This window comes from Trifolium pratense, linkage group LG5 (genome assembly GCF_020283565.1).
Source record: "Trifolium pratense cultivar HEN17-A07 linkage group LG5, ARS_RC_1.1, whole genome shotgun sequence".
Taxonomy (NCBI): Eukaryota; Viridiplantae; Streptophyta; class Magnoliopsida; order Fabales; family Fabaceae; genus Trifolium; species Trifolium pratense.
The window spans coordinates 1,070,917-1,089,612 of NC_060063.1; the positions used below are offsets into that span (position 1 = coordinate 1,070,917).

The 18,696-nt window shown below is 31.0% G+C and overlaps 2 protein-coding genes and 1 non-coding gene across 5 annotated transcripts; 1 reads left to right on the forward strand and 2 right to left on the reverse strand.

Moving 5' to 3' along the window:
- Window positions 1-53: 53 nt before the first annotated feature.
- On the reverse strand, window positions 54-2,528 carry LOC123883153 (cyclin-dependent kinase F-1-like). The gene is made up of 2 exons (XM_045931883.1): window positions 1,891-2,528; window positions 54-979 (listed from the first exon to the last, which is right to left on the reverse strand). The coding sequence occupies exons 1-2, from the start codon at window positions 2,365-2,367 to the stop codon at window positions 185-187; spliced, it is 1,272 nt and encodes a 423-aa protein (XP_045787839.1). The 5' UTR covers window positions 2,368-2,528; the 3' UTR covers window positions 54-184.
- Window positions 2,529-5,052: 2,524 nt separating this feature from the next.
- On the forward strand, window positions 5,053-5,125 carry TRNAK-CUU. Its single transcript has one exon. It is a non-coding gene; the product is annotated as a tRNA-Lys (tRNA).
- A 3,214-nt stretch (window positions 5,126-8,339) lies between these two features.
- On the reverse strand, window positions 8,340-11,829 carry LOC123887160 (rac-like GTP-binding protein ARAC7). Of its 3 annotated transcripts, none has more exons than XM_045936448.1 (9): window positions 11,650-11,829; window positions 11,515-11,616; window positions 11,128-11,215; window positions 10,756-10,865; window positions 9,908-9,971; window positions 9,747-9,811; window positions 9,530-9,595; window positions 9,296-9,402; window positions 8,340-8,582 (listed from the first exon to the last, which is right to left on the reverse strand). In XM_045936448.1, the coding sequence occupies exons 1-9, from the start codon at window positions 11,797-11,799 to the stop codon at window positions 8,552-8,554; spliced, it is 783 nt and encodes a 260-aa protein (XP_045792404.1). In that variant the 5' UTR covers window positions 11,800-11,829; the 3' UTR covers window positions 8,340-8,551. The 3 variants fall into 3 exon arrangements, with proteins under 3 accessions (XP_045792404.1, XP_045792405.1, XP_045792403.1); XM_045936449.1 differs by having other exon boundaries at window positions 11,515-11,623; window positions 11,658-11,828; XM_045936447.1 differs by having other exon boundaries at window positions 11,515-11,828.
- Between the last annotated feature and the right edge of the window lie 6,867 nt (window positions 11,830-18,696).

Below are 18,696 nucleotides of genomic sequence, written 5' to 3' on the forward strand. Positions count from 1 at the left end.
AACCAAAATCAAAATTTTCAAATTTTACAGATAAAAAATCATAATAACAAAAATAGATTTTAAGGTGCATCATATTTTTATTTTTTTTTGGGATTAGGTGCATCATATTTTTAGTCCTCAAAATTAGAATCATAATCCATTTCATTGTTACCATAAAACCCCACTTGAAGAATCCTAGTCTTGTTCATTTTTCGGCTATAGGAGGAACCCTCAGTTGAGAAACAGAAACTGGAAGTGGTTCTTCAGAGAAGTACTTGTCATGAAGTAACTCCATTGTAGTGACTCTCCTAGCTGGATCATAACAAACCAATTTTTTCACCAAGGAAACTTCATCATGCAAACAATTTGGCATGCATGCTTCAAGACCAATAGGGTTTTCCACCTTAGTAAAAGAAATTGTTCCATAATCAGGAAGTTTAGAACAACCATTCCAAGCTTCTTCATCAAGATTACCCAAAACACTAATGATTCTACTAATTTGATCAATATCACCTGTTCCAGGAAACAAAGGCTTCAATGTTAACAACTCGGCAAAAACACATCCTAATGACCAAAGATCAACCTCTAAACCATAATTAGATGATCCATATAGTAGTTCCGGAGCCCTAAACCATCTAGTTCCAACACATGATGTGAGAAAACCATGTTCTTCATTCCCTCCTTCTTCGTCTCCTTCATATGGCAAAGAATTCTTCCAAGCATCATCGTCGTCATCACTAGTTGTGCATGTGGCAAGGCACGAGTTGTTACCTTCGTGCGTGTTTGTGTCCTTATCATCGGTATCGTATGTGTGGCTCTTAATTTTCAGCTCATCTAACACTCTAAAATATTCATCATGACTCATTTTTTCCTCCTCCTCCTCTTGATTTTCAAATTCGGTTTGGTTTGAGTTGTCTAATAAAGGATTAGCATCACGAGGATGTTGTGATGAACTTTCATGATTTGATGCATCAAATCTTGATTCGATAAGTATCCTTGCCTGAAAAAGTAGTCAAATCAAAAACATTCATAGTAAATCAAGAACACGACCCTTCCAAATTAAATCATCTTAGAATGCATCAAAGTAAAATTAAACACAGGCAAACACGCCCTAAGAAATACAATAAAACACTATGATACATTGTGTTTGGAAAACACTAAAATCACAATGGAAAATCACGGTAGCAATTTTCCGTCACTCAACCAAACAAACAAGGTCATTTTTCTTCAATCCAAGTTCAAAACATATTTCAGGATCAACAACAGACCCAACAAATACACACTGTCCAAAACTTGAAGACAATGATCATATGGATCATCAACTTCTATACTATTCAGTTAACGTATTTCTACTTAATCCTAACTTTTCACACTTGAACTCCAAACTATGACAGTGTCTGTTTGGATTCACGTTGAATTTGGCGGCGGAATCTCTCAGTGTGATAACCACAATTTTTAACAAACGCAACACACTGAAGATTCAGCTAAACTCGGCGTGAATCCAAACATACACTAAAATTGCAACATTCAGCAGAAGCTAAGCTAATGCCACAAAACTGCAATAATCCATGATTAATCCAAATCACATTAGTCATTACACAAGCTACAAAAAGTCAATCCAAACTAAAATTGCAACATTAAGTTGAAACTAAGCTAATGAGATAAAATTGCAATAATCTAAACCAAGTGATCAAACTCAAGTAGTTAATGAACTCTTATTAAGAACAAGTTCGAATCCTAGTAGTAACGATCCTTTGCAATAATCTATGATTAACCCAAATCACATTAAAAACAAATTGCAAACAAAAAGTATTAAGCAAAACACACATAAAAGCCCATAAACAAAGAATAAAAAACACAAAAATGAAGTAAAATTCAAAGTCTTAAAAATCAAAACTTTATCAACAAAACCTGTCCAAAATCTGCCAATTTAACAACCCCATCATCCGAAATCAAGAAATTTTCCGGCTTCAAGTCTCTATGAACAATCCTATTCCGATGACAAGCGTGGATCCCACTAACCATCTGCATCATCAACCCTTTAACTTCACCACCATCAATCCTCTCACTTCCGGCACCTCTAATCACGGCGGCGAGATCAGTCCTCAGAAACTCAAGAACAATCACGGCGTCTTCATCTTCTCGCCAGAAAAACTCGTGCATGAAAATAATGTTTTCGGAGCCCCGAAGAATTTTCAAAGCATCGATTTCTCTTGATGCTGATTGGTGATCGTGGACTTCTTTCAGTGCGACTGTTGTTCCGTCGGAGATACGACGGCCACGGTAGACGTCGGCGTAGGAACCGGAGCCGATGTGGTTGAGGATTTCGTATTTGGTTGTTATTTCGGGTCGGGTATGGATGCTCCAACTTGTTGTTGGAGGATCCATTTTCAGTTCTTCTCAAAATAAAATATTTAAAATTTGAAAATGAAAATAAAAGAAGAAATTTGAGTTTTGGAGAATTTGTTGTGAATGGTGCTAGCAGCTACCAATGTTTGATTTTTCTTTGGAGTTTCTATTCAACTCATTATGTTATTGTCTTCCTAAGTTGTTCATTTTGTTATTTTATACTTTTAAATTATTTTTCATTTCAATTATTATTTATTTCATTTTTAATCTTTTGATCTATTTGATTCGAGTTGAATTGAGTTTAGGCTATCGAGTTTAGCTGAGTTATTTGTGTGCTTTAATCGAGAATCGAATTTAAGTTAAAAAAAAAAAAAACTTGTCGCGAACTCAACTCGTGAGTTTCGAGTTGATTTATTGAGCCGATCCGAACTAATTAAGTTGATTCAATTTGACTCACTTCCAACTTTAGAATCAAGTATCCTCTACACGCAAATACATAAAGTAACCTCTTGAGTCTTGTAGAACTCAAAATGAACAACAAACTCTCGTCTCGTCAATAGTTTTTAACATTTTTTTGACAAGATTATTTAATTGAATTGAGAAGATTTATGTTAATTTCACCCGACCCTTATTATAAGCGTTCTGACTTTTTTTTAACGTGTATTAAGCTTAAATGGTTAGTGAATTTAATGTGTTCATTGTGTGTATTTCTTCCAAAATTGTTATTTATATTGATATGCATACCTCTACATTTGACCTGCTAAATCAATAAGGGACTAAACATGACAACTTTAGTTGCACTATATATGATTTTAAAACTGTTTTTAGAACTGAACAAACTATGGGTCAGAGACTGAACAAAAACTTAAATTATTATCTCTTATTGAACCACAGGTCAACTTTTTCTCATCTACACAAGCTGTCTAAAATACCAAATTAATCTTTTGTCTATCAAACATCGTACGAGACAAAATTTGCTCAATACTTTAAATTTTGTCTTATTTATTTTGTAATATTATTTTGTCCGGTACTTAAATTTTTAAAAATATAATAATAAGAACACCAGGTAATTTGGAGACAATTATTTTCTAAAGAGATTTATAATCAGAGATGAATAAAATATTTTATTGATAAGATTAAAGGTGGGATGGCAAAGTAGGTCGGCCCGTCCCATTTAGGCCCGCTCCATTTAAGTCCGTCTTCTTTTTTTCTTTTTCATTTTTTACAATTTGATAATGAGTATATTAGGATTTGTTTATACTAAACCTTAGTTTGTGTACACAAAATTAGAACAAGATATAAATGAGTTTGTATAGAAGACTAAAAACTTTGAGTTGTGGAAATAGTTGGTTTGTGATTCACTAATTCTTATATCATCCAACATTTTAGAAGATTAAAAACTCTAGTTTGTGTAGAAGTAGAAGACACTGAAACACAAAAATAGAAATATTGACTTGAAGCTTGCCTTAAAGTCTTAAACGTCGGAAACTCTGGAGAGGAAGAACAAAACAGAAGTGGTGGAGCCTTGGAAGAATTCCAAACCCTAATTGTTTTGGAAGAAGATACGTGTTTTTTTTTTGTTTACAATGAGCTGAGGATCGAACCCATGACCTATAATGTACTACTTAAATCCCTCACCATTAGACCAAACCTTAAGAAGATACGTGTTTTAAGAAGGGGAAACAAACTTTCTCTTTTTTTGTCAAAAAAATAAGGGAAATAAACAATCAAACTTTTACCAAAAACAAGGAAAAAAAGTTACTGGATTGGACTCCTCTCAAATCTCAATACAAAGCCCGCGGGCAAACCTGCCCCATCCCGTTTTTTAAGCGGGCTAGGCGGAGGCAGGCCAACTTTAGATATTGAGATGAAAATTTCAGCCCGGCCTGCCAAAAAATACGGGTCAAATGGACCGGCCCAGTAAGTCGGGCCCATTTGCCACCCCTAGATTAAAGACAATTGTTACTAGAAACTCACACACATAAGTGAACGATATAGGGTTCGATTTTCGATTACAACGTCTTATATAATAATTTCGGTATTTGTTAAATGAATTAGGATTTGTGGATTTTTTTATTACATTCTATTAATTGGTATAGGACCATGACACAGGACCACATAATGTTATCAAGTCATTAATTTTTTGGGTCATGCTAACCGGTGCCCCCGGGGCACTGGTTAAGAAAACCAAAAAAAGAAAGTTTTCAATAGAAAATAACACTATTTAAACTTTTGAGAAGTTGACTGTACAAACTCCAATGCCAAATTACTATTTTTACTTCCTTAACCAGTGCCCCCGTGCCCCGGGGGCACTGTTTAGCATTTTCCTAATTTTTTTCTTAGCTAAAATGTAAATAATTAAATACTTGGTCAAAGGGTACACCCCAAGAAAAATTAAATAATAAATATGGTTGGTGTTATCAGTTTGGTCAAAAAATTGATTGATTACATAAAAAAGAAGAAGAAATCATTGTGTTTTGTTTTTAGTATTTAAGTAGTAATTTTTGTAATTTTGTCTTATACTCCAGTGATGTTTTAAACAATGTCAACTGCTAAATTATACTACAGATAGTTTATGACTTAAAGAAAAATTATTTAGTAATAGTAGATCTCTTACTAGTTCTTAGATTAGATTTTATTTCATATATGCTATTAAAAATAGATTTCAATGATAAAAAGTTATGAAATTCATTAGATGCTTACGATAAGAAACTCATAACAAGTGCCCGTCTAGCTCAGTTGGTAGAGCGCAAGGCTCTTAACCTTGTGGTCGTGGGTTCGAGCCCCACGGTGGGCGATTTTTCATATTTTTACAATAACACTTCACAATTTAGATCTAGACAACAAATTAAAGAGATGGTGGTTGGGCCAATAAATTGTAGAGATGTTAAATAGAGACAATAATAGTCACCTTGTTCTTATACATCATAATATATGCAACAGCTAATCCGATGACCAATGAAAATTGGCCACCGTCCAAGACCATATTTTGTTGAAATTTTGAACACGATTATAGACATCAGCTTTTTTTTTTTTGGTACATTATAGACATCAGCTTTATCTTTGAGTAAAATGATCCGTACATATCAACTATAGTCAACCTCCACAGTTGGAAAATATTTGTATCCATGTATGGAATTAGTAGAGATTGGGGCATTGAAGAATCAGAGCATGAGAAATTATGTTAAGATGCTAGAAATGGAATGATTTCCCTTACTTCATTCAATGTAATAGTGTTATATATACAAGTAGATGAACTATATCATAAGCTAGAAGCACAATCTAACTGTTCTTTAACTAACTAGAAGCACAATCTAACTGTCACCAACTACTTCTAAGCATCAAATTTACTGGGGGAAATCAATATATCCAAACATTTTGAATACTAGAGGACTACATATTTCTAGGACAAATAAAATTGTTTTAGAGAGTATTCACTTTTAAGGATGAAAAAATGGATCAATTGATTCCACCTAAATGATAGTGTCAATGTGAATTTGGATTTTCTAAAGGCATAATTTCCTATATTTAGGCAAAATTTTAGGGTGAATCAATTGCTGATTCGGAGAATCCAAATTACTTTAGGGTGAATCAATTGCCGATGTGGAGTATTCACACATAAATGTACTTACATAGGAGTATGGACTGGAGTATGCCATATTTTCTCTTTCTTAATTAAATTTTGCTTGAATGTAGGTGAAGTTAGGGAGATCAAAGTCTCTTATAATTTATAACCATAATCATTAACTCATTGTTTTTCTTTTTTATTTTTTTGGTACATAACTCGTTGTTTTTGTAAGGGCTTCCTCAAACTACCAAAACAATAAAAGTTGATAAATAAATACAAACAAAACAATGTCCTTCCTCAAACTCCCAATATGCAGTTTTTAGAGGTTTTTTCACATAATATGTCCTTGTTTTCAAAGGAGTATTAATGATACACCAATATCACAACAGGTTTTGTGGGGTTCTTAGGTACTTACTGAGTGGCACATGCATGAGACATTGAGACATAATTTCCCAAGGTACTTACTCTACAGGCACACTGCAACAAAGCCAAGATATCACATGGGCTCTTCTAGGAGATATAGTGATTACTGATCATTGACAAAAGCCCACATCTAGCTTTCAAAGTCACAAAATTTGACTAGTCACTTTGTCTTTTTTTTTCTTCTTATATCAACCTCTTGTTCTCAGGAGAAAGAGATCCCGATAATCTAGAGTTTGCTCGTAAGATAATTAAAATCTAATTAAAAATTATTTTCACCATAAATCGAACTCGGTTTCTTCCACATTATCTTTGATAATTGGTAGGATGTGTTTTACAAAATAAATAGATACATGTATGATAAATTACATGCATATAAGTAACATTTGCTTCTTCTCGCAATACTTTTGATGCAATTCCTTCTTGTATTGCTTCTATCATTTTTAATGAAAGAACTTAAGTTTGCTTGCGTCAAAAATAAAAAGTAACATTGGAGTATTTTTCTAATTTAGTTATTAAAAATGTATATCAATTGTTCTTAAGTTCTAACACAACTAACAATGTCTATGTTTTGGATCACTCAAGTTCGATCCCGAGACCTCACAGACAGTGTACGAGTTTCAGTGATATTTACCACTTCATCTACCGACAAAAAAATGTATATCGATTATTAGAGTTTTAATGTTACAAATGGTATATACAACAATAATAATTCAGTCCAGATAACAATAACAAATATCCCTTTCTTATGCATATCAACCATACTTAACACTTTTATACTTATTTATGTTCACTAGAAACTCAACTCATTTATGTAAGTTGCTACTTTAATAATTATTATACTATGGGTATTTTTGGAAAAATATTAAACATCAACTCTTTTAAATAAGTTCTTTGATCTTTGATAATTTCATATTTTGTTTGTTATAGAAAAAAGTAGAGTTGAGTATCATACTTTGAACAGCTACATGATATGCTGAAATTCACATGTCTTAAAACATATATGTAGTAGATACATGTCAGTGCTTGAAACATTCTCCATGTTTCAATTTTGAACAACATTTGTACTCATCATTCAATTACAACTCATAACAACAACCAACGTACAACAATTCAAGAAGCACCTAACAGTCAGAAATGATAAATTACCTACTTTTCCATTCTTGTACAAATTTGGTTGATTATTTATTATTACTTTCTCTTGTGACAGAAAACGGATTTTATGCAGTAACTTCTATAGACTGTCCAATTAGAAAGAATAGTTGAGATCAAAACTATGTAAAATTAGTCAGATTGCAGCACCAAATGAATCAAGAGTTGTTAAATAATTTTCTAGGGCCGAAAATGCCTTAAGGACAGTGTCATCAGCACGCCTCAGGTATTGTTACATGATTTACTATTTTACAGGTCATTCTCAGTGCTAAATTCATGGTTGTGTACTTTACGGTTGCCGACATCATTTATCGCAATCATAAGATAAGTTGACTGATCTCTATTTTCTTTCGTTCTTATTAGTATTTGTTTGATTACTTAAATTTATATGTGAAACAGTTACAACAGCCAATTTTGATCTTCCAGTCGCATGAAATGGCCTTTTTATTCGTTAGTTTTTCTAGAAATAGATATCAAATTAAATAAACCATCAATTTAATCTCTAAACTATATAAATATAAATAGTCTTTAAAATATATAAAATCCGTTAATTTAATCTCAACTATTAAGTTGTTAGATGTTAGCGGCCAACACTCGGTGAAATTTAGTCCCACATCAGATAGATAGGATTCTTAAGAAGAGTTTATAAAGAGAAGCAATCCCCACCTTACAAGCCGGTTTAGCCGGTCTTGTAAGGATGAGTTAGGCCTCGATATTCATGACATTAGAGAGACTAAATTGACAGATTTTCATATATTTTGGAGACAAGGTGATAGTTTATTGTAGAGGCAATGAAGCATTTGAAGGATAAAAATAAGGTTGTCTTGGCTTAATGAATTGGTAATAATACAAAACATGGCTAGTAACACAATTGAGAGAATGAAAAATTCCCTTCACAATCCAATAAGGTCTTTGTTAACTGAAAATAGATAGATATACTAACTTACACCAGTTACAATACAAGCATAAGGATACATATTTAGATATGTAATAATCAGATGTCAGAATTCCAAATTTGACCTTGAAGCTTGAGCAAAATAACATCCATACCAAAAATAGGTATGATGGTACATTTGATGTGGATTAAGCAGCACAACCTCCACACACAATACCTCTGTCAGTCAAAATAAGATACATGTTATGTTAACATACAAGTGACAAGTCAAATGTAACAAGTGTATCATAAGGTCTCAGCACCAACTATTGGAAGGATACTGATTCACTGCTGTCAAATAATGGCGTGGTTTGACGTAGTAATCAATCACAGACGTTGATTTGAGATCGGACAATCCAGATCAGTTACAACTTACAGCACTGCTGTAATTGTGGGAAATCCAATCCTCTATTGGACATTGCATTTGCAAAAAAAAAAAAAAATAACATGAACCAAGCAGTTCACAAACTGAATGAGCCAATTCAGTCGGTTCATGAACTGTCCGCCACGGTTTGGTTGTTTTAGGTGTTGTGTGTTCAGTTCAATTTGGTTATTTTTATAGTCCTAATAGCAGTTAATAAAAGCAATTTGGTAGACTTCATTTCACAAAGAATCAGTTAGGTTCGAAAATGTACAATTCTGTTTTCTGTAAAAGAAGTTCAGATTTGGTTCGGAAGCACAGAATTGGTGCACAGCCGAACAAACCTTTATACTTATTTGGTTCCGGACGAACCATTAACACTCGGGTTCAGTTTTACCGAACTGTTGTAACAGTTCTTGCAATATCAACTTGCCTAACACAATCATGAGTTAATCATGAATTAGCACTATATAATGCAAAGACCAATGATTTGAATTGTGATTTTGAAACCATAGGATCAAGAGGTACTTACACAAATGAGCAACCAGACCTTCTTTGCCTTTTCTTCCTCGGCATTTCTTTCCTCCTTGGAGGTTGAAGAACAACCTTAATCGCAGTATCGAAAACCGCTTTGACATTCTAAATCATGACAACACCTTAAATTAGATTCTATCTATCATAAGATTCTTCAAATATAAGCCAACATACATCATAAAAGACCTAACACCATTGAATTTTCAATATCAAATTTAAACCGGTCGGTTACCTGTTGAGTCTTCGAGCTGCACTCAATGTATGCCGCAGCACCAATTTGTTTCCTCAGTTCTTCTCCCTATAAGTAATGTACCATGTTTGAAGAATGAGAACCTTTAAACGTTGTTTAAAAAAGTGCTTAAGATGTAAATTAATCTTGACGAATCTCAATGACTTATCAAATCATTTCAGATGATTTATACATATAAATAAATATAAAGACTCCAAACCTCAGCAGATGTTATAATATTATAACCCGCGTGATCAGCTGAATATCCACGATCTTCACGAAGATCTAAAATCAACAATTCAATTCAATAATTTATGTTATTAGTCTCTTCTCTTATTAAGTTAAATAACCAAAACAAACGAAGTATGTGAGGCTGCTTACCCAACTTCGTACCAACAAGAACAATTGGAACATTAGGAGCAAATCGACGCAATTCGGGCATCCACTGCGAGATAAAACGAAACAAGTAGACATGAATAACCGATCCATATTATATAGTGTAATCTTAAATTTAACATTATGTGCTTATTTGTGAGGTGAATTTTCTTTGACTATCTTCAAGTAGTTATCAATAGGCATAAGAGAAAAGTCAACAAAGCTATAGTGGCAAAAACAAACCAAAGATTCATTATTCAACTTAATTTCACTGTTTTAAATGAGTTGCAAGAGACACCTTGAACATTTCAAAATTAAAATTTCACTTTTTTGACAATTGTAACAAAATAGTACTACTAAACAGTTAGCAAATATTTTAAACAACATTTTTCAAAAACATGTTTATGTAAAAGGGCATAGTAAAATTTAATTTTATCCAAGTTTTATGTAGCACAAGAAAATATTTTTTACTCAAGTTGTTAATGAGTTTCGGTAAAGGTCAAATTAATCAGGAGTACCTGAGTTCAAATCCTAGTAGAGAAACAATCATCGATCAAACTAACTTCACTTACCTCGTAATCGAATTCCGGACTATCAGAACCTCTTTCTCATCTAACTAGAGATCTAAGACCAAAAAAAGATAATATTTTTGCACTATAAACTTTCTTCTCTATTTTCTATTTGCTACTATTTTCTTTTCCTGATTTTCCTCCCATATATCCCCAAAATGGCAACATAGTCTAAAGGAAAAAGTCTCACTTTTTGAAAACTTGAATCCAAAATCCAAAAATAGCAACTAAAAATAAATAAAATGAAAAAGTAACATATGATGAAATAGAGAAATAGGAATTAACCTTCTTAAGAACATTTTCATAGCTAGCTCTACTAATCAATGAAAATGCTAACACAAATATATCAGCTCCTCTATAGCTCAGTGGCCTCAATCTACTATAGTCTTCTTGGCCTTCAAAAATTGAAAAAACAAATGTCAAATCAAAGTAAAGAGTAATAAATTAATACTTTTCGTGTTTCTGGTCACTATTATAAGCAAAAAAACAGCTTTTTAGGTTTATTGAAAAACTGATGTATCTAGTCAATAATGAAATTAAGAATAATTTTTTTGCTTATAATAGTAACACGGGGAATAATAAACAACAAAAATTATTTATTTATTTATTTATTTTCTTTTTGTTGCAAAAAGAAAACCAAAACAAAGTATTATATACCTGCAGTGTCCCATAACCCCAAATTCACAATGCTTCCATCCACAGCTACATTTGCACTAAAATTATCAAATACTGTTGGTATATAATCCTGCAACAGAAATAAAATAAAATTAAAAAAAGATCAGAAACATTTTTATGATAAAAATAAATATAAATAAAATCATAAAAATTGCCAAGAAAAAACAGAAAACAGATAATGAAGCATATAAGCACAAATTAGTATAGAGTGATTGGCATTAAAAAGTTCAAAACTTTATCATGTTCATATATTGTGTTCTTGAAGAAAAATAAGCATTTAAATAATAAAACCTCTAAAAATAAAAATTAAAAAAAAAGGGAAATTTATATTTATATCATATGAATGAATGATTAAGGAATAAAATTTACAGTGGGGAATTTGTTGCTGGTGTAGCAAATGAGCATGCAAGTTTTTCCAACAGCTCCATCACCAACAGTAACACATTTAATGAACTTTGATGCACTCATGATATAAAAATAGGAAATGTTTGGTAAGACTAAGAGTATAAGAAGGAAAAGACAAGCACTTGTTTGGTTTTTAATGTAGAAAGAAACAACCTCAAAAGTTTGATTGAGTTTTGAGGTTTGAAGAGAGTTAAGAAGGAGTAAATGAAGAAAAGGGGTTTCTCTGGATTTTGGTATCTGAGTTTGCATTAAAGAGTGTGAGAGTGAGGTAGAGAAATAGATATAGAGAGAGAGACCCTTGTCCTTGTTTAGAGAAACTAGAGATTAAAAAAAATGATTAAAAAGTTGGTTAATTTTTTAAAATTATAAAGTATGATTTGAAATTATTGACAAATTAAGGAAGTAGTAATTTTTTTAAAAATGATATTTAGTTGTCAAGCTTTTGATATAAAAACAAAATACAGGTCTCGTCCGATTAATAAGTGGTTAATTTATACCGGACTTGAATTGACCTCCTACACTTTAATACTTAGCTCAACTAGCTTAATCAGTTGAGTTATTCATCTCACTTTAATCTAACTCATTGTATACCAAGGAGGCTTATTGTTTTATTAAAAATTCTAAAATGTTATGTATTATTCCAAAACTAACCTTGGGAATGTGTTGTGTAATTAACGAATAACATTGGAATAAGTTGCATTTTATACAATTTAATAAGAGTATATGTATTATCTATTTAATAAAGAATAAATTTAAAGAGTGTTTCTTATAAAAAGGACTAATTTTTTTTCTTTCAAAATGTTCCATATGACCGGAGGGAGTATATAAGTACATCTGTTAACGTTATTTCATTCTTAAAGTTTATTTGGATACGGTGAGTTCTTGATATTCAATTCACCTAAACTTTATAGATGAACATAAGAGTGTTCAAATAACACAATTGTTTTTATACACAATAAATATAATTTTTTTATTGTCAAAAAAAAAATCTTTTTAGTTTTTACATGTATATTAAAAGAAAATCACACATATATAGTCAATCTTATGTATATGTAGAGATATTTTAACTTATGAATTTATTTATAGGGTTTGTCTAACATGTGCAATAGTGTTTTATATGGTGCATATTGATCTAATATGTTAACTGTTTTTTAACATCAATATATCATATGTTAAAAATTTAATTTAGTTGTTCCATAGTTATACTTATAGTTCTTGGTCTTGCTATGTAAGATTGAATAATTTTTTTTACATCTTGCTATGTAAGATTGAATAAAAAAATTATACATACATGTGTATATAGTACAACAAGTAGCTCTTCTACTAGTCAAAGTGTGTAGTAGTTGGTGCACTTTATCGTCCCACTCAATAAATTTCAAATCTAACAACAGAAATATTTTTTGAATTACACACAAATGGGACCCTCTCTCAAACGGTAAGGCATAGCTCCACAGTCCAAATCCAATCCCTTCACTTGTTTCCAAACTCCAACTATTTCCAACTATCACTAATAAAGTGACCCTTACTTGCTCCCCAATGCACTTCTATAAATTAATATTTTAATCTGTTTTTTATTGTATTAATCTCCTATTTTTAGGGTTTTTTTGGTAAAAAAATAGTGGATAGCTGATAAATTAGTTTATAGAGAATGAGCTTATAGAGGATAAAGTTGTAAAATGACCATTAGTGTTACTTTAGCAAATAAATTTAGAAAAATAACTTTTAAACGAAGTTTTGGGTTCAAATCCATGTTAAAACTCTTAGAGAAAGATTGTCTTTTATATGAGTCTCATAAGGTTCGAATGATAAGTTTCTACAGACGATAGTTTTTTTTTTTTTGACTAAAAACAACAATATTCATTTATTCAAATTCATATGGAGTACATCAATCGAAATCATTACATATTCAATTTCGCTAAAAATGAATAAGGACGAATCTACAAACAAACCCATAACATCTGAGTTAATAACATAAAATGGTCTAATGTCTATGACAAAGCCTACAATTGATATAACAAAATTCAAATATCTGGAATAGATGTATCCGGATCTGCAACGTTGACGCCGCTAAAGTCATTGAATCTGCACTGAATTTGGATCAAAATTAACTCGCAAATCTGAACAAAAACAAATATCGAAATAACCACTGTACTAAGACGGGAAATCAAAATAAAAACTTTGCACTAAGACGGGATAAAATTACACCAAATGATAAAAACACGAAAGAAACCTATATTTAAATAAAAAGAAATAAAAAAACAATCAAGAGAGATGATTCCGGATCAAAATTGATCCTGAACCACCCTTCTCTAAATGATAAATCATAAAAAATCAAGCAAACCCACTAATGTGCAGTGGCAGCAAAGAAGCAGGGGAAATAATTGGCAGACAACAATTCAAAACGCAGATGATACTTTGAAATGAAATTTTTATTTTCTGATTGAATTTAATATATATATATATATATATATATATATATATATATATATATATATATATATATATATATATATATATTTAATTTTCTATATATTTTCTCTTAATTTTGTACTGTTCCATGGCAATCTCCCTCTTTGACTTAAGGTGACTTGCATAAGAAGACATTTGTGGGTGTGACAAAGCTAACATACCCATAAATGAATGAGACAGACACATACAAACAAACATATGTTATTAGTTGACTGTATAATGTCACTCTAGCAATTTTGTACACTTTCATATTTTAAAATTAATGGGCCAGAGGCCCATCCAAATTAAAATTTATGCCCTAGGCCCAACTTTATATAAGAACATTCTGAAAGATGAATTTTGCTCTTTAGACCCCTGCATTGCTCAGGCCCCACAAAAATCCAAAATTGCCACTTCAAAACAGTTTGGAAGTTAGGTTTTGAATGGTTCGGAAAATAGTTCCGAAAGCGCTAGTATTCGGAAGCTATCTTCCGAAAGGTGGGTTTTTTATTTTAATTAGTTGCTTTTATCCTATAAAAAATAACCTAATATTAATTAGGTTATTTTTTATATTAAAAAGTAACAATTTAATGTATGTTCAATTCAATGGATAAAAGCAACATTTGTTTTGAAAGAATGCATGATTGGTGGAAGGTTAAGGTGGGAAGGTATGTTAATTTTCCCATGATGGGAAAAGATCATATATACCATTGATATGTTGGTAAAATATTGGATGGCTTGGATATTGGTTTTTATGGAAGGATGGCTTGGATATTGTTGTTGGTAATTTTTTGAAATATTAACATACTTTTTTTAGAAAGAGAAAGTGTTTGAAAAAATAGGAAGATAAAGTGCGAAAATAGGAATTTATTGGTGGATTAAAATTAGGGTATAATAGGAAGATAAAGTGCAAAAATACTTTTTTTTAAATTTGGTATTACTATTCTAAATAAACACTTAAAAAGAAACGGAGAAAGTAATATTTTCCTAAAAATACTATCATTATACCCAATAAAAATTACATCATTAATTAGATTTTATAAAACTTACACCAACTGCTTCAAGTTTTTACTTTTTCTTTTTTAATGAAAAACTATAGTGATAAATACTAATAAATACATCTATTTTATGTGTTGGAATTGGATGCACAATTGATTGGTAACATCTCTACCATCTATGCCGTTAAAAATCTCTTCCATTTATCAATGATGTTTTCTCTCTCGACCCCCCTCATTTCTTTTCTACCCCCCAAAAATCCAATTTTGCCTCTTGCGGTTTCAAACATTTTTGCCAAAAAACTTCGGTTCGTATTCACCGAAGCCAAATATTAGACCATTTCGGTAACTGCAAACCGAACATTAGCGTTTTCGGTACACAAAAAACGAACGTCAGCTTGTTCGGTATCTGCGAACCGAAATGTCCTAGATTTCGGTACGTTGGTCGCTGGAATTAGGTCATTTTCGATAGAAGTTTACCGAAATAATTGTTTCGGTACCTGCGAACCGAAATATCCCAGATTTCGGTAAGTGGTTACTGAAATTTATCAGCATGTCAGCTTATTTCGGTTCGTATAAACCGCAGTACCCCCAAGGACAAAAACAGAAATTCAAGGGTAGAAAAGAATTGAGGGGGGTTGGGAGAGAAAACATCTTTATCAATGGTCATCATGCCATTTTCCCATGGTGGGAAAATAAAAGCATGTGCCCACCATAACCTGCACCTGCATGCTTAAGCTTAATTCGATTGACGAGAGACAAAAACACTTTTTCAACACTAGATGGTTAATTTGATCCAAAAGATTACTATATGGTTAATGAAAAGTTTCACTTCTAAAGTGATTATTGGTTGTCACATTAACATGCATGCGCACATTCCTTTTCATTTTTGCGCCTCAAAGGTCCTAATGTCCAACTTTTGTTAAAGAGTACTACCATTGAGATTTGAATAAACTAAATTGGGACAGCTAAAAGTAATCTCTCCGACCTTATTTATAAGTAAAAGTCAATAAAATATTTTGGCTTTAAATATAAGTAAAAGTTGTCAAAATCAACTTTATTTAATGTTATTCTTCCAAAAGTACCATAATTAATTGTTATACTTTTTAACATAATAGTAGAGTTCTAATGCAAGTTATAAGGTCATTTTAGGAATTTTAATAGAAATATCACATGAAATCAAGACAAAAAAGTTACTACTTAATAAGTGTGCAAAAGGAAACTTTTGCTTATAAAAGAGGCCGGGGAATAGGTGCATGTATACAACATTCCAAAGACCATGTTGTAAGATAACTCATTTTTAGGATCCCATGTAACAAAAATATTTAGTGAACATCACAATAAATAACTCATATTTAGGATCCCATGTAACAAAAATATTTAGTGAACATCGCAATAAAGTTGTTCCTGTGACTTGTGAGCTTAATCGGTCGGTTGATAGGATTATAAGAATATCACATTATATATGTATGAGTCGGAATTCAAACTTCGGATAGTCCATATTTATTCACCTTAAGAATGAAATTTTTAATAATTATTAGTAATTTATAGCATTTTTATCCTATTTGGGATGATTTTTGATTTTTTGTTTGGAAATTTTCAAAAACAAAATGTAGTCTTAGTTTTGAAATCCTCGGTGTTATGCAACACTAATCATGTAAATTTTGTGTAGAATGTGCCAAATATGGTGATAAGTATCGAAATATTGACCGATTGTAAAACTTCGCTAAAGATCTCATACTACTCGATGTAAGACTTAATTCAACAAATAATATATCCAAACACTTGCGATAGCACCTAAACTTGTGTTCTCAATTACAAAAACCGGAGCGGTTCACCCAAATATCAGTTGAAAGATCAAAGATGGTTGATATATATATACTCCTTCCCATCGCTTTTATAAGTTTGATTAAAAAAAAATTTTGTTAAGTAGCCTAATGGCAGAGTCGATTCTGAGTTTTATAATAAATCAATAACAATAAATATTTTATAACTATTTAAGACGAGTAATTTTTTGAACATTTTTTGAAGCAAAATCATCAATTAAGAGATAATGGACCTGACAATTTTGTTTTTGCAGTTTATTGTAATATATTAAATTTTACCACTAATTTATTAGAGGTTTTCTTCTCGCACCCCCGAGTTACATGCACGCCCCTTGATATTCCCAATTTACCCCCTCGCTACTTAGGAAGCGAGTGTGTAAATTGCAAAAAATAGGAACACCATAGTTTGCTTCCTACGTAACGAACTGTGTTTGAGTTTGCATTCTAAATAGCGAACGTTATAAAAATCTTTTTTTTTTCTTCTAATAATTATGTAACAAATCAAGAGATCATACTCATAATTGCATCATGAGATCATGTATATAAGGTAATAATGTTGTGTAATTCAAAATTATGGTGAACACTTCGGTACACATATTATATGGATGTGTATCGGTACACGGCTGAGGTGGTTAACAAGTGGCAAATATTTAATGCAGATTTTGTTTCTTTATTAAGTTTTCTATATTAAATCCAACTTTTTAATATTTGCAAATGTATCCTTTACATAAATGTAATCACTAATCATGTCCCACAATAAATCAAAGTATGCATCAAATCTTTCAACTTAAATTTTCAAATTTTTTTTAAGCAAATATTTTCTTTTTACAAGATTCAAATATTATAATATTATTATATATCCTGTAAAATATATGATTTTTTATTATTTAACAACATCTGGTATTTTCTTTAAAAAAAACAACTGATAAATTTTTATTATTTTTGCATCCAACGAAGATTTTAATATTTCAATATTATTTATATTTCCATTTGTTTAATATCATTAGTTTGTAATGTTTAATATTTATTTACCTTTGAACCATTGATAGATATAATTATATATTATTTTATGTAAAAAAAAAACTTATAATTCTTAGTGTGTGTATATATATATTGACTCCAGGAGTAAGTCTCCATTGATTTACTTAATAACTCGATATCGACATTATATTTCTTCAATCCAACAGTTGAATTCAAATATCTCATTGAGTAGATCAACTCCACAAAATTTTTTTAAAATTCAAAATCGTTTGATACTTTTTTTAACAACTTCAATTGAACGTACGATAAACTTTTAAAAAAAACCGTTGAATTTCAATGGTCTGAATACATAACTACATATTTTGAATTTTTATAAAAATTTGTGGAGTTGATCTACTCAATAAGATCTTTGAATTCAACGGTTGGATTGAAGAAATATAATGGCGATATCGAGTTATTAAAGTGGGTTAAATACAACTAAATTAAATTTTTCGTATACATAAAAAAAATTTGTGTTTTCATCTCTTCAAACTGTTTATGCATGCAGATAGAGTCATGGTGTTAAGTTGACGTGTATTTTATGATAATTTTGCAAATATGTATAGAGCATTATAAAAAGTTTGTCCAAAAATAAAGAGCACGATATTTGATTTTTAGGTCAAATGATTTTTTAGACAAAAGGAAAAATATATTAAGTAAAAATAAAAAATACAGAGACTGGAGGACATTAAACCTAGCCTGGCTAAAACCTAAACGGGAATACAACGTGATCAAACAAACAAGGTAGAACAACCCTAATCAATCTAACAATACAAACAAATAAGGTTTTATGCAATATTATATAAGTTTTTCAAGGTAGTTTATGAGAAATTAGCTTATAAAGATACAATTCTTGT